This window comes from Piliocolobus tephrosceles, chromosome 1 (assembly GCF_002776525.5).
Source record: "Piliocolobus tephrosceles isolate RC106 chromosome 1, ASM277652v3, whole genome shotgun sequence".
Lineage (NCBI taxonomy): Eukaryota > Metazoa > Chordata > Mammalia > Primates > Cercopithecidae > Piliocolobus > Piliocolobus tephrosceles.
In genome coordinates, this window is record NC_045434.1 from 194580433 (window position 1) to 194594557 (window position 14125).

Genomic DNA, 14125 nt, shown 5'->3' on the forward strand with positions numbered 1-14125 from the left:
TCTTTTTTTTTTTTTTTTTTTTTTTTTGAGACGGAGTCTCGCTCTCACCCAGGCTGGAGTGCAGTGGCGCCATCTCAGCTCACTGCAAGCTCCGCCTCCTGGGTTCATGCCATTCTTCTGCCTCAGCCTCCTGAGTAGCTGGGACCACAGGCACCTGCCACCACGCCCAGCTAATTTTTTGTAATTTTAGTAAAGATGGGGTTTCACCGTGTTAGCCAAGATGGTCTCGATCTCCTGACTTCGTAATCCGCCCACCTCAGCCTCCCAAAGTGCTGGGATTACAGGTGTGAGCCACTGCGCCTGGCCCTAATTCAATCTTTTAATGAATATCTTTGTACTCTAGTATCATTGGTAACACACAATAATCTATCTTTGACCAGGAGATTTTTTTTTTTAATTTTATTAATAGGTTTTATTTATTTATTTATTTTTTGAGACAGAGTCTTGCTCTGTCACCCAGGCTGGAGTGCAGTGGAGTGATCTCAGCTTACTGCAACCTCCACCTCCCGAGTTTAAGCGCATCTTCTGCCTCAGCCTCCCGAGTAGCTGGGATTACAGGCACATGCCACCATGTCCGACTAATTTTTGTATGTTTAGTAGAGACGGGGTTTCACCATGTTGGCCAGGCTGGTCTCAAACTCCTGACCTCAAGTGATCCACCCGCCTCGGCTTCCCAAACTGCTGGGATTACAGGTTTGAGCCACCGTGGCTGGCCTAGACTTTATTTTGTATTAATAATTTTAGATTTACAGAAAAATTGAGCAGATAGTACAGAGAGTTCCCATATATCCCTCCTCCTGCACAGTTTCCTGTTATTAACATCTTATGTTAGTATATTAAACTTGTTATAATTAATAAACCAGTATTAGTATATTATTATTAACTAAGTCCGTTGTTTATTTGGATTTCCTGTGTTTTTATATGATGTCCTTGTTCTGTTCCAGGATCCCATCCAGGATACTACATTACATTTAGTTATCATGTCTCCTTAGGCTCTTCTAGACTTTGTAGTTTCTCAGACTTTTCCTTGCTTTTAATGACCTTGACAGTTTTGAGGAGTCCAGGTATATTTTAAGATGACCCACTCTTAGAATTTGTCTGATTTTTTCTCATGATTATGATGGGGTTATGGATTTTAAGGAGGAAGGTCCCAAAGGTAAGGTGCCATACTGTCGTCATTATTCATGACTCTTGATATTGACCTTGATTATCTAGTTGAAGTAGTGTTTGTCAGTTTTCTCCATAAAGTTATTCTTTCCTCCCTTTCTGTACTGTATTCTTTAGATAGAAGTCACTATGTGCAGCCCACAGTTAAGGAATCATGCTGCCCCTTCTTTAGGGTAGAATATCTACAAAATGTATTTGGAATTCTTCTGCCCAGATTTGTCTCTTCTCCCCAATTTGTTAATTTTTTCAGTCATTTGTTTATGGACTCATAGATATTTAATTTATACTTTGGGTTAAAATCCAATACGACTTTATTTATTTTGTTTCAGTTTGGCCACTGGGAGCTCTTTCAGTTGGCTCCTATGCCTTTTGACATACTCCCATTTTTTTTAGTTTTTGGTTGGTTTTGTTTTTTTTTTCCCCCAGCACTTCCTTACTTCCTGGCACTACAAGATGCTCCAGGCTCATCTTATATATTACCTATTCAAGTCCTATTATCAACCTTTTTTTTTTAAGGAGTCCTGATTCCTTTTATTGGAAAGAATGGTATTCAAAACCAAGATCTGGGCTTCCAGCCTGGGCAACATGGCAAAACCCCATCTCTACAAAAAATATAAAAATTAGCCAAGTATGGTGGTACATGCCTGTAGTCCCAGCTACTTGGGAGGCTGAGGTGGGAGGATTGCCTGAGCCTTAGGAGGTCGAGGCCGCAGTGAGCTGTGATTATGCCACTGAACTCCAGCCTGGGTAACAGAGTGAGACCCTGTCTCAAAAAAAAGATCTGAGCTTGAGGGATGCTAATTGCTACTGGGGTGTCAGTGACATTTATTTTAGGCTTTCTCAGCTGACAGAGCAAAGAAATATATGTGGATATACTAACCTATGTAAATACACGTATCTATAAATATTTCTGTATGTCGTAATCTGTATCTGTGTTAAGTTAAACACGAGTTCTTACTGATTTCTTGAGCTCTGATCCATTATTACATAGATAATTCTATACCCAGTCCCTTGTTGATCTGTAAATCTCCACTCCAGCAATAAGAATCTTTTAGGCCGGGTGCGATGGCTCACGCCTGTAATCCCAGCACTTTGGGAGGCCGAGGCGGGTGGATCACAAGGTCAGGAGATCGAGACCATCCTGGCTAACACAGTGAAACCCCATCTCTACTGAAAATACAAAAAATTAGCCAGGCGTGGTGGCGGGCGCCTGTAGTCCCAGCTACTCGGGAGGCTGAGGCAGAAGAATGGCATGAACCCGGGAGGCAGAGCTTGCAGTGAGCCGAGATCGCGCCACTGCACTCCAGCCTGGGTGACAGAGCCAGACTCCGTCTCAAAAAATAATAATAATCTTTTATTAGAAGATTTTTATTATTTTGATTTACTAAGCTCCTTGTGGGGAGCAGTGCTTGCAAATAGAAGGCACTCAATAAATATTTGATAAAGGATTAAGTGAACGAATGACCCACTTAGGCAATCAGTTTTAACCACAATGTGTACAGCTTCTACTGGATCAGGAATTGTCATTTATATTAGTCACATACTGAGAGTAAGTTTTAGGAACCCACCTGTCAACCTTTAGCAGAAAATAATGATTTTAGGCTGGGCGTGATGGCTCATGCCTATAATCCCAGCACTTTGGGAGGCTGAGGTGGGCGAATCACTTGAGGTCAGGAGTTTGAGACCAGCCTGACCAACATGGTGAAACCCCGTTTCTACTAAAAATACAAAAATTAGCTGGGAGTAGTGGCAGGCACCTGTAATCCCAGCTACTTGGGGAGGCTGAGGCATGAGAATCGCCTGAACCCAGGAGGCAGAGGTTGCAGTGAGCCGAGATCATACTACTGCACTCCAGCCGGGGTGATAGAGTGAGAGTGCATCTGAAAAAAAAGAGAGAAGAATGATTTTGCCCTTCATGCTTAGTGCACACAAGATTGATGTATATGAATCCCACAAATATTTATTGACCATCACCTGCTATATGCCAGGTGCTTTACTAGATGCTGGAGATCATAAGACAGCAGGATTCTGCCTTGTTGGAGCTTACAGACTAGTGGGGTGGGAGGAGAAAACAAGCAAGTAAATACATAACAGATTTTGAACAGTGCTCTGAAAAAAAAAATTGATTGCTGTGATTAAGAAAACAGAAAAGGTCTTGGTTTTAATAGAGAGGTCAAAGAGACCCTCTTTGAGGGAGTGAGTCATGCTGAGGAGCCATCATGCTAGGAGGGCAAGGGGGGTGGAGAGAACAGTCTAGGCAGAGAGAACAATATTGCAAAAGTCCTCAAATGATAAAGAGCTTGTCTGGTTTTAAGTAACTCAAAGAAAGCCAGTGTGAGCAAAAGAGGTAGAGTGACATGATCTAAAATTAGAGAGGTGGGTAAAAACTAAATCTTGCACAAACTTTTATGTGCCATTAATGCTTGAATTAACCTTTTAACTTTGTAGCACTGTCACTTAGTGCAGCTTTGCCACTTACCATTCTGTAACTGTGGTATTCTGTTCAAAGCTATATCTGTATATTGTCTATATTAAGTGGATATTTAATGGGGCCTGGTTCTCAAAAGTGTTGTCTTTCAAGTTTTTGCAGCTCCATTGTCAAAACAGGAGTGATGGCTGTCCAAAAACAGTTGACCATGCCATTAGCATTTGGAGACCTAGCAGCCTTTAAATATATAGTAATAAGAGCCACCACTTGAGTTTTACTTGATTATCTAAATTTGTTGTTTTTGTTGCATAGTTTATTGTTGCTGCTTTTGTTTTTTAAACCTGCAATTGAATATTATTTTTGCGCGCGCGCGCGCGCACACACACACACACACACACACACACACACACACACACACACGATCTGTATTTTTTTAAAAGTGCCTGGCTTTTTAGTCATAGCTGTATATGGGGTAGGGCAGGCAGTGGTTGTGTACATTTTTAGGTGAGTTTGTCTTGGGTTCTATGGTGGTTATAAGGGCCTAAAAAAATTACTTAATTATTGACTAACTTCCCTCACTAGAATTTAAACTCCTTGAGGGCCAGGACTTTGTCTTACTATTTTATCCTTAAGTGGCTGAAATGGTTTCTAGGCACATAGTTGACCCTGATATACTTAATGGGTTTGCTGAATGAATGAGTGGCACATGTTAGAAATAGTTTGGCTTAGTTGGAGAAAAAAAGTGTTATTAAGCCCTATGAACTTTCTGGGTCAGCAGATCAAGATCCTCTATAATAGAAACCAACTATTGCTCAGAGAAATTTGTGATTTTAGTAAAGTACTTGTTAAAAACTCAGAGTTCTATCATTGCTAATCAAGACATTAAACTTTCTAGCAGGAATATAATAAGAGTCTATGGCCAGTTGTTTTTAAGGTTTACCATTTTACCTCCAGTACAATTCATTAAGTGGTTTGAAAATTGTTAAATTTCTAAAACCACCTTGTCAATCAGAGTACATTTTTCCCCGTTTATACAGAGATCAGATATGACTGAGTTGTACCTCCCACCATTATTAAGTTATGGAGAAGTGGCCGGGCGTGGTGGCTCATGCCTGTAATCCCAGTACTTTGGGAGGCTGAGTCTGGTAGATCAGCTGAGGTCAGCAGTTCAAGACCAGCCTGACCAACATGGTGAAACCCATCTCTACTTAAAAAAAATACAAAATTAGCCGGGCTTGGTGGCACATGCCTGTAAATCCCAGCTACTTGGGAAACTGAGGCAGGAGAATTCTTTTTTTTTTTTTTTATGAGACAGAGTCTCGCTCTGTCACCCGGGCTGGAGTGCTGTGGCCGGATCTCAGCTCACTGCAAGCTCCGCCTCCCGGGTTCACGCCATCCTCCCGGTAAGCTGGGACTACAGGCACCGCCACGTCGCCCGGCTAGTTTTTTGTAGTTTTTAGTAGAGACGGGGTTTCACCGTGTTAGCCATGATGGTCTCGATCTCCTGACCTCGTGATCCGCCCATCTCGGCCTCCCAAAGTGCTGGGATTACAGGCTTGAGCCACCGCGCCCGGCCTGGCAGGAGAATTCTTGAACCCAGGAGGCAGAGGTCGCAGTGAGCCGAGATTGCACCATTGCGCTCCAGCCCGGGCAACAAGAGTGATACTTGTCTCAAAAAAAGAAAAAAAAAAGAAATTATGGAGAGGGTAGGACAGAATTAAAGATCAATAGGTGAAAAAGAGGATTGTATGCCAGGACCAGGGCCAGAAGAAAACTGAACTAAAAATGGACTTGCTGGGGAAGATAAACTTAAAATATTAAATCGATTCTTTATTTTATTTCCCACCTTAAATCACCTATGTTCAGTCTGTTTTATTGCAGGCCTGCCTAGGATATGTACCAATAACAGCATCTGGAAACTGTTCAAAATTATTTTCCCACAAGAATGATTAAAACCATTTACAGAGTCAGTTAGCCTGTGTATTGTCATGTTTTGGCGCTTCCTCTTAGAAAAAAAAGGATGGGTTAAGCCACAGTAGAAAAGAAGGTGAATGTTGGTTGAAAGAAAATACCATCTGTAAAGTTAAAAAACCTATTTCATTTAGTTGTTATGTTTAAGAAAGTAAGCCCTTAAGAGTCCTTTAGTTCCCCTGAAACAAAGAGTACTGTAGAAAATAAAGTTACTCTGGGGAGTTAGGAAAGTTGTTTTTGTTTTTGTTTTTTAAATTTTTTAAAATTTGTTTTTTGAGATGGAGTCTCACTGTGTCACCCAGGCTGGAGTGCAGTAGCATGATCTCAGCTCACTGCAACCTCTGCCTCCTGAGTTTGAGTGATTCTCCTGCCTCAGCCTCCTGCATAGCTGGGATTACAGGCACACACCGTCACACCTGGCTAATTTTTGTATTTTTAGTACAGATGGAGTTTCACCATGTTGGCCAGGCTAGTCTCAAACTCCTGACCTCAGGTGATCCACCCACTTCAGCCTCCCAAAGTGCTGGGATTACAGGTGTGAGCTACCGCACACCTAGCTGTAGTTAGGAAATTTGAACCCTAGTTTAGCTGCTGACCCTGAGGAAGAAGCACTGGATGAAGAATTGGGAGATCCAAGTTGTCGTTTTGGTTATCTTCCATTAGTTTTGCTGTTGTGGACAAGTTACTTTAACTCTTCTTTGTCCTAGGTTCTTCATCTTAAAGCTGAGGTTGCAGCAATAGCTGTAACTGAACTTACTCTCTTCTAGATTGTCTTCTAAGCATTGTACCCTTAGGGAAAGGGATGAAAATTCTCTAATTTTGACCAGAGAGCACTTAAGTTTGTGTTCCATTTGTTCTCCTGCCCTGTTCTCAGTGGAAGTTTTCTTACTAATTTTCCCTCTGGGGGACTTTGTTGTTAATGGGACAGGTAGTCAGTTAGGTCTACCTGATGGTGAACCCATATGGTGTGTGCAACTGCAGTAGGAACCATGTCTAAGTGTGTTTATGATAAGTGAGGACAAGGAGTTTGATAACGGTACTGATAATGTCAGTTACATTGTTCACCTGAGAAAAGTCACCGTGGTTAATGCTGGTCATTGAGATTTTGGTTAAAACCCTAGTAGAGTGAACCTATGATAGAAGCTTAAAACTTAACCCAAATTACTTGTCTTTTATGTTTATTGTTTTATATGAATGGAAATCAGCATTTTCTTTCTTTTTTAAATTTTTTTTGAGACAAGAGTCTTGCTTTGTCACCCAGGCTGGAGTGCAGTGGTGCGATTTTGGCTCATTGCAACCTCCACTTCCTGAGTTCAAGTGATTCTTGTGTCTCATCCTCCTGAGTAACTGGTATTACAGGCCCATGCCCACCATACACAACTAATTTTTATATTTTTAGTAGAGATGGGGTTTCACCATGTTGGCAAGACTGGTCTCGAACTCCTGGCCTCAAATGATCCGCCTACCTCGGCCTCCCAAAGTGCGGGGATTATAGGCATGAGCCACCGCATCTGGCCTCAAATTACTTGTCTTAAGACAGCCCAAGTAGCATGTAAGGTACATTTTTTACCTGACCAGAGTAATATTTAATATTTTCTGAGTTTTTCCAGGCTCATTGCTAAAGTCTCTAAATGCCACATCATTGTGTTTATTGATCCACATTAGTAATCTATTATTTGAGTAGAACTCAAGAAACAATTCTAAATGCTTTGGAATTTGGAGGACCAGCTCTGTTTCTCCAGTAATTATGTTGTATTGGGAAAGGCATAACTTGGGGCAAGTGACAGTAAACAATATCACAGTGTAAGGTTTACCAGAGCTCTACTGCTTTACAGTAGATCACATTGCAGGTGAGTCATTTTTCAGCCTCTGGAGAAGATGGACTGGAGGAACTGGATTTAGCTGTGATTTCATTGATATTATTAGTATGAGTTGTGAATTGTATATTTATCCTTTTAGGCCTTTAGTGAGAAGAATTGAAGACTCAAGTTGAAACAGAAAGATGTTTCAAGTGTTTTGTTTTTAATCAAGTGTAAATGTAGCTACCCCATGCAAAAAAGCAAAATGAGTGTTTGCTTCCTTTGCCAATGTTGTTTATCTCCTTATAAATCTGTTCACTTAAAACACATCTATTTTCAGTTTCTTCTAACCTTTTACATAATATCTTTAATATCTTTTAACCCCATCAATCCTCCAGCTTCAAGCACAAATGCCAGCCTGATATCTACTTCTTCTACAATTGCCAATATTCCAGCAGCAGCAGTAGCCAGCATCTCAAACCAGGTATGATGCTACTTTTGTTCATCCTGTTTGATAGAGTTCATCTAGCTTACTCTTTCTTCTTTCCGTGGTCAGTTTGCCTATCTAAGAGAAAACCAGGAAGAGTATGGGCTGTGGAGACTCTTTTCTGGATACCTTCAGATAGTTTTTGTTGTTCCTCTGCTGAGTCTCTCTAGAATATGGTTATGTCTGTTCCTTGTAAGTGTTTGTCTTCACTTCCTACTCTGCCCCTACTAGAATGTAAACTGCATGAAAGTAAGGATTTATTTTTCTATTTTGTTCATTTACATATTCCCAGGGTATAGAAAAATGCCTGCTGCTTACATCAAAGGCACTTGATAAATATATATGGAATGAACAGCTCATTCTTTATTAATTTTTTGTGGTCTTTTCTTGATCACCATTATATTAACTATGCTTAGGAGATCACTGGTAACACCTTCAGTATTCTAGAGTTTTTTATTTTTGTTTTGATTTGCTGTTTTCTCTACAGCAATTATCATCACCCCTGTCTCCTTGGATCTTTTCCAGGCTACAGTTAACATTACTATTCTGGTTCTTATTTTAGTATTATACTGTTTTTGCTTTTTTTGAGATGGAGTCTCACTCACTCTGTCGCCCAGGCTGGAGTACAGTGGTGCAATCTTGGCTCACTGCAACCTCCACCTCTCAGGTTCATGTGATTCTCCTGCCTCAGCTTCCTGAGTAGCTGGGACTATAGTCATGTGCCATCATGCCCAGCTAATTTTTGTGTTTTTAGTAGAGATGAGGTTTCACATGTTGGCCAGGCTGGTTTCAAACTCCTGACTTAGAGAGATCTGCCCACCTCAGCTTCCCAAAGTGCTGGGATTACAGGTGTGAGCCACTGCGCCCAGCCTTGTTTTTTCTTTTAGTCCACAAATATTTATTGAGTTCCCACCTGTGTACCTGGTATTTTTCTAAGGACTGTCTCTTTCCCTCTTGTAGCTCTTCTTTTTGACCCTGTCTTTGAATGTGGACAGTCTCTATTTAGTTTTTCCACGTGTTAATTACTTCATCCACAGGAATGTTTAACCACGTAATGTCCATTTACTGTTGCCGAACTTCCAACTGATTGACATTTTTTTCTTTAATGTCTTGCTGTTTCCCTAAATTCAGCGTATCTAAAATCAGACTTTTATTCCAGCCCTTTTTATGTCTGTCTTCCAGAAGTAAAACCACTTTTCCCTGACTTCTTAATTCTTGTCAGTGATACTATGTTTTTCTTAATAAACATAGGCCTAAAACCAGACAAGATATCTGCCATTATTTTTCTTACAACCTTACCCAGTCTGGTCATTTCTCAGAATCTTTGAGAAGAATTTCTTTTCCTTTTTGCTGTCATCTCCCATGTTTTGGTATTTTCCCCTTTAATCCTGAGTTACCATGGTTAATTGCTCATTTTATTTCCAGTTTTTTTCCCCCTTGTGCCTGTTCATTCTCTAAAATACTTTCATTAATTTTTTCTAAATTCCACTTTTTAGCATGTTACTGACCTGCTCAGAATCTTTTCATGTGTTTTGTTTGTTTGTTTGTTTATTTTGAGACAGAGCCTCACTCTGTGGCCCAGGCCAGAGTACAGTTGCACAATCTCTGCTCACCGCAGGCTCCGCCTCCTGGATTCACCTTCTTTTCTCCTTCATTTCGTGTTTTTATTTGTTGGTTTGAATTTGAGAGTCCCCATTCCCTATTCCCTAGCCCACAAGCTATATACTATTGCCTGAAGAATCCAAGTCTCATTGCTTTACCAATCATTCAGGCCTACAGAGGTCCTTTGTTTCAACCAGACCTAGCATCTGTGGTCCCTGAATAAAATCTCTTCAGAGCCTATTCATGTTCTTACTTCCTCTGCCTATTAATCTCAGAAAGCTTCTTCATCGTCACACTCTACAGTGATAGTTGTCTGTTCTGTATTTCAATCATTTGAGATATATTTTATTGACATTTTGTTGTCTGTCTTCTCTCCTGCTAGATTTTTAACTCCCTTGAGTTCTGCTAGTGTGACTTATTCTTTTCTTTAATATTTCCTTCTTCTGCCCATGCACAAATACACACATACATAGAATTATATTTGGTTTATAGTAGAGATACCCAATGACTAATTAGAAATAATTGATCTGATCAGTTAGCTTTTTCTTACTTGCCACCAATATCAGTGTCAATGGATTAGGTGTGTATTTGAGCTGTCATACCCAATTTTTTTATAGCTTTATTAGGGAGTAATGACATACAGTAAACTACACAGATTTAAATTGAAACCAAAAGTTTTATCCCAATATTTTAAGAAAACTTTTTTTTTTTTTGAAACAGAGTCTTGCTCTGTTGCCCAGTCTGGAATGCAGTGGCATGATCTCAGCTCACTGCAACCTCTGTCTCCCAGGTTCAAGCGATTCTCCTGCCTCATCTTCCCTAGTAGCTGGGACTACAGGCAGGCACACGCCACCATGCCTGGCTTATTTTTGTATTTTTAGTAGAGGCTGGGTTTTACCATGTTGGTCAGGCTGGTCTCAAACTCCTGACCTCATGTGATCTGCCTGCCTCAGCCTCCCAAAAGTACTGGAGTTACAGGCGTGAGCCACCGTGCCTGGCCTTTTTTTTTTTTTTTTTTTGAAACAGTGTATCACCTAGGCTGGAGTGCAGTGGCGGGATCTTGGCTCATTGCAACCTTTGGCCCCCTGGGCTCAAGTGATCCTCCCAAATAGCTGAGACCACATGTGTGCATCACCATGCCTGGATTTTTAAAAAATTTTTAATGTTTTTGTATTTTTAGTAGAGAGAAGGTCTCAGTATTTTGGCCAGGCTGGTCTCGAACTCCTGAGCTCATGAGATCCTCCCACCTCAGCCTCCCAAATAGCTGAGACCACAGGTGTGCATCACCATGCCTGGATTTTTTTTTTATTTTTATTTTTTTATGTTTTTGTATTTTTAGTAGAGAGAAGGGCTCACTATTTTGGCCAGGCTGGTCTTGAACTCCTGAGCTCTTGAGATCCTCCCGCCTCGTCCTCCCAAAGTGCTGGGATTATAGGTGTGAGCCACCGTGCCCAGCCAGGAAACTATTTTTAAAGAAAACCTGATTGTTTTAGGTAGATAATCAGGTATTTTTTTGTTTGTTTTGTTTTGAGACAGGGTCTCACTCTGTCACCCAGGCTGGAGTGCAGTGGTGCAATCTCAGCTCACTGCAGTATCCGCTTTCCAGGTTCAAGCGAATCTCGTGCCTTCGCCTCCCAAGTAGTTGGGATTTCAGGCATGTGCCACCACACCTGACTAATTTTTGTGTTTTTAGTAGAGACAGGGTTTCACCATGTTGGCCAGGCTGGTCTTGAATCCCTGACCTCAAGTGATCCATCCACTTCGGCCTTCCAAAGTGCTAGGATTACAGGCATGAGCCACCGCACCCAGCTAATAATCAGTTTTTAAATTAAGACACTTTAATGTAGGAGATGTGCTTTTTTTGTTTGCTTAAGTTTTGTTTTGTTGTCCTTAGAAGTGCTATTATCTAGTGCAACAGTTTGTAAACCTCTTAGAGTAGAATCTTTCCCTCAAAGTCTGTGCAGAAATGTGGTACATAAAATTGGGGGAAGAGGCTGTTAGAGTAGAAAAAGGGACACTGTGTATGTTTATGAGAGTACAGAGGACCCTTCCCTCTCAGCATTCTCCTCATTCCAAGCCTGCTCCTGGGACATCTCTTGGCTCTTAGGTTTCCACAGAATGCATTTTGAAAATCATCAATTTAGATTGGAGACTGTTAGATAGGTAAATGAGAAGTCAAGTTAATGTTTTAGGAAAATAATTATGAATAAGAAAGAGGGAGAAGAAAACCTCTTGTGTTGAGATTAATGTATGCTCTAAGAGTCTTGTTTTCTTATTTCCTTTGGCCTGCAGGATTATCCCACCTATACTATTCTTGGTCAGAATCAGTACCAGGCCTGCTACCCCAGCTCCAGCTTTGGAGTCACAGGTCAGACTAACACTGATGCAGAGAGCACCACGTTAGCAGCGACCACATACCAGTCGGAGAAGCCTAGTGTCATGGTGCCTGCACCTGTAGCACAGAGACTTTCCCCTGGTAAGCACTGCAGCTCTGAAAAATTTGGCTTAAGGTCACTTCATTCAACAGGTGTTTTTAGGCAATTGTCAGGATGATTTTGTTCTGGCTTAAGTCTGTTGGCTTTCCCTCTCAGGTGAGGAGCATTGGAAGCAGGCTATGAGTCGTTAGTAGGTTTAATGTATACCTGATGCTGAGAACAGAACAGAAAAGTATCAAGAACTAAAAGACTGTTTCTAACGCTTACTCTGCCCTCCCTGTAACTTTAACCCACTTGTCACAGGGAGCTTCAGCATGTTGTAATATTTTGTAAAAGTTGGAGGACTCCAGTTTTAGTCTTGTGCAGGTTTTGAACTGCTGCTAAGGCCTCGGAGCCATAGTTCTTTCTATGTCCTGGATCCCTTTAAGATTCTGAGGAAAGCAGGTCCTTTTCCCTCAGAGAAATACATGCAATTTAACCTACAATTTCAGGAGGTTCACAGCTCTGAAATGCATCAATGAATTACATAAAAGCTTAGACATAAAAGCTTAGACACACATTTAATAAACATATGTATACATACTTTATATTTAATGAAAATTTGGTGGTTGGCTTTCACATCATGTGGTTCAAGGAAAGCACTGTTTATCATTGGCACTGATGCATGTTTAGAAACAGTGCTATATAACAAGTGAACAGTTTTCTGTGCTGTTCACCCTACCAGTCTAATAAGTGGACATACAAATGGTCACTACTTCAAACTTACATAAATTTGAAATAATTACCAGTGTTGATTAAAAACTAAGGTTTTAAAGTCATTTTTCTAAATATCTTTGTTATTTTAACAATTTTAACTTTTGAATAATGGAGAATTTCAAACATAGAGAAAAGTTGCAAGGCTAGTGTGGTGAACACTTACATCCATCATTCATCTTCAACATATCAACTTATAGACAATTTTGTTTCAGGTATACATCATCTAGTTCCCTCCCCAGATTCCAGGCATTGTTCTCTAAACAATAAGTATGGTACTCATTAACATAACCACAATGGCATTATCCCATCTTTGAAAGTTCAATACTAATAATGTCTTAATTTTTTATTATCAAGTACCAAAATGTATTTGTATTTCCAGCTTTCTCATAAATGTTATGAGTTTTGTTTCTCTTTTTGCTTAAAGTAGGATCCAACCCATTCCACAGTGTATACATATTTCAAAACAACATAAAGCATATACAGTTTTTATCTCATTAGTAAATAGAAATAATAAATAAATAGAAAATTTGAGGGGGGAAAATTAGGATCCAAATAAGGTCCATAAATTGTGATTGGTGGTTACGGGTATTTTGTGTTTCATCTCTATTTTAACCTATAAGTCCTCCCATCTCTTTTTCTCCCCTTTGTAGTTTGTTTGTTGAAGAAACTGGAGTGTTGATCCTATACAGTTTCCCAGTCTGAATTTTGACAGTTATATCCTCATAAGGTGGTTTAACATGTCCTGCTGCCTTCCGTATTTTATTGTAAATTGGTGAATGAACAGTTGTTTTCAACTGTTAGCAATGTATGGAAACATTTTTGGTTGTTACACTAGGTAGGGGAGGTGCTTCTGGCATCTAGTGGGTAGATGCTAAGGATACTGCTTAACCAAACATCCTATAATGTACAAGACACCCCCCCACAACAAATAATCATCTGGTCCAAAATGTCAGTTGTGCCAAGTTGAGAAACTCTGATCTACAAGTTTGACCATGAAGATTCAGGTTCAGCTTTTTCTTGACAAACCAACTTCATTGATATTTTCTTCCATCATGGGGTAAGGTTATAATTTTTCTGATGTTAGCCAGCGCTGATGCTCAAAGCCTAGATGTACACTTCCTAATTGCTTACATAAGGTTTAGCTTTCCAACCTTTATCCCTGCATTATGACTCACAAGGGCAGAGAGTCCGCTAACCCTCTTCCTACCCTTATTCGTATAGCCTATGACTCCTGACAGCATATGTCTCACTTCTTTCCAGGAGACCCTTCTACAAGCCCATCTTTGTCCCAGACTACACCAAATAAAGATGCTGATGATCAGTCCAGGAAAAACATGACTAGCAAGAACCGGGGCAAGAGGAAAGCTGATGCCACTTCTTCCCAAGACAGTGAATTAGAAGTATGAGAAGAAACCCATTTGAGTTACCTGCTTTGTTTTTTCTCACTTCTTAAGTTTATCAAAAATGTTTTTGAAGCTCA

At 40.3% G+C, this 14125-nt stretch overlaps 1 protein-coding gene across 6 annotated transcripts in view; it reads left to right on the forward strand.

Annotated features, from left to right (window-relative positions):
* EYA3 (EYA transcriptional coactivator and phosphatase 3) overlaps window positions 1-14125 on the forward strand; it is a 120640-nt gene that overhangs the window by 66967 nt on the left and 39548 nt on the right. For all 6 annotated transcript variants that reach the window (XM_023219473.2, XM_023219475.2, XM_023219472.2 and 3 more), the window contains 3 exons: window positions 7764-7849; window positions 11747-11930; window positions 13906-14045. In XM_023219473.2, the coding sequence (XP_023075241.1) occupies window positions 7764-7849; window positions 11747-11930; window positions 13906-14045 (410 nt within the window). The remainder of the gene's footprint in view (window positions 1-7763; window positions 7850-11746; window positions 11931-13905; window positions 14046-14125) is intronic.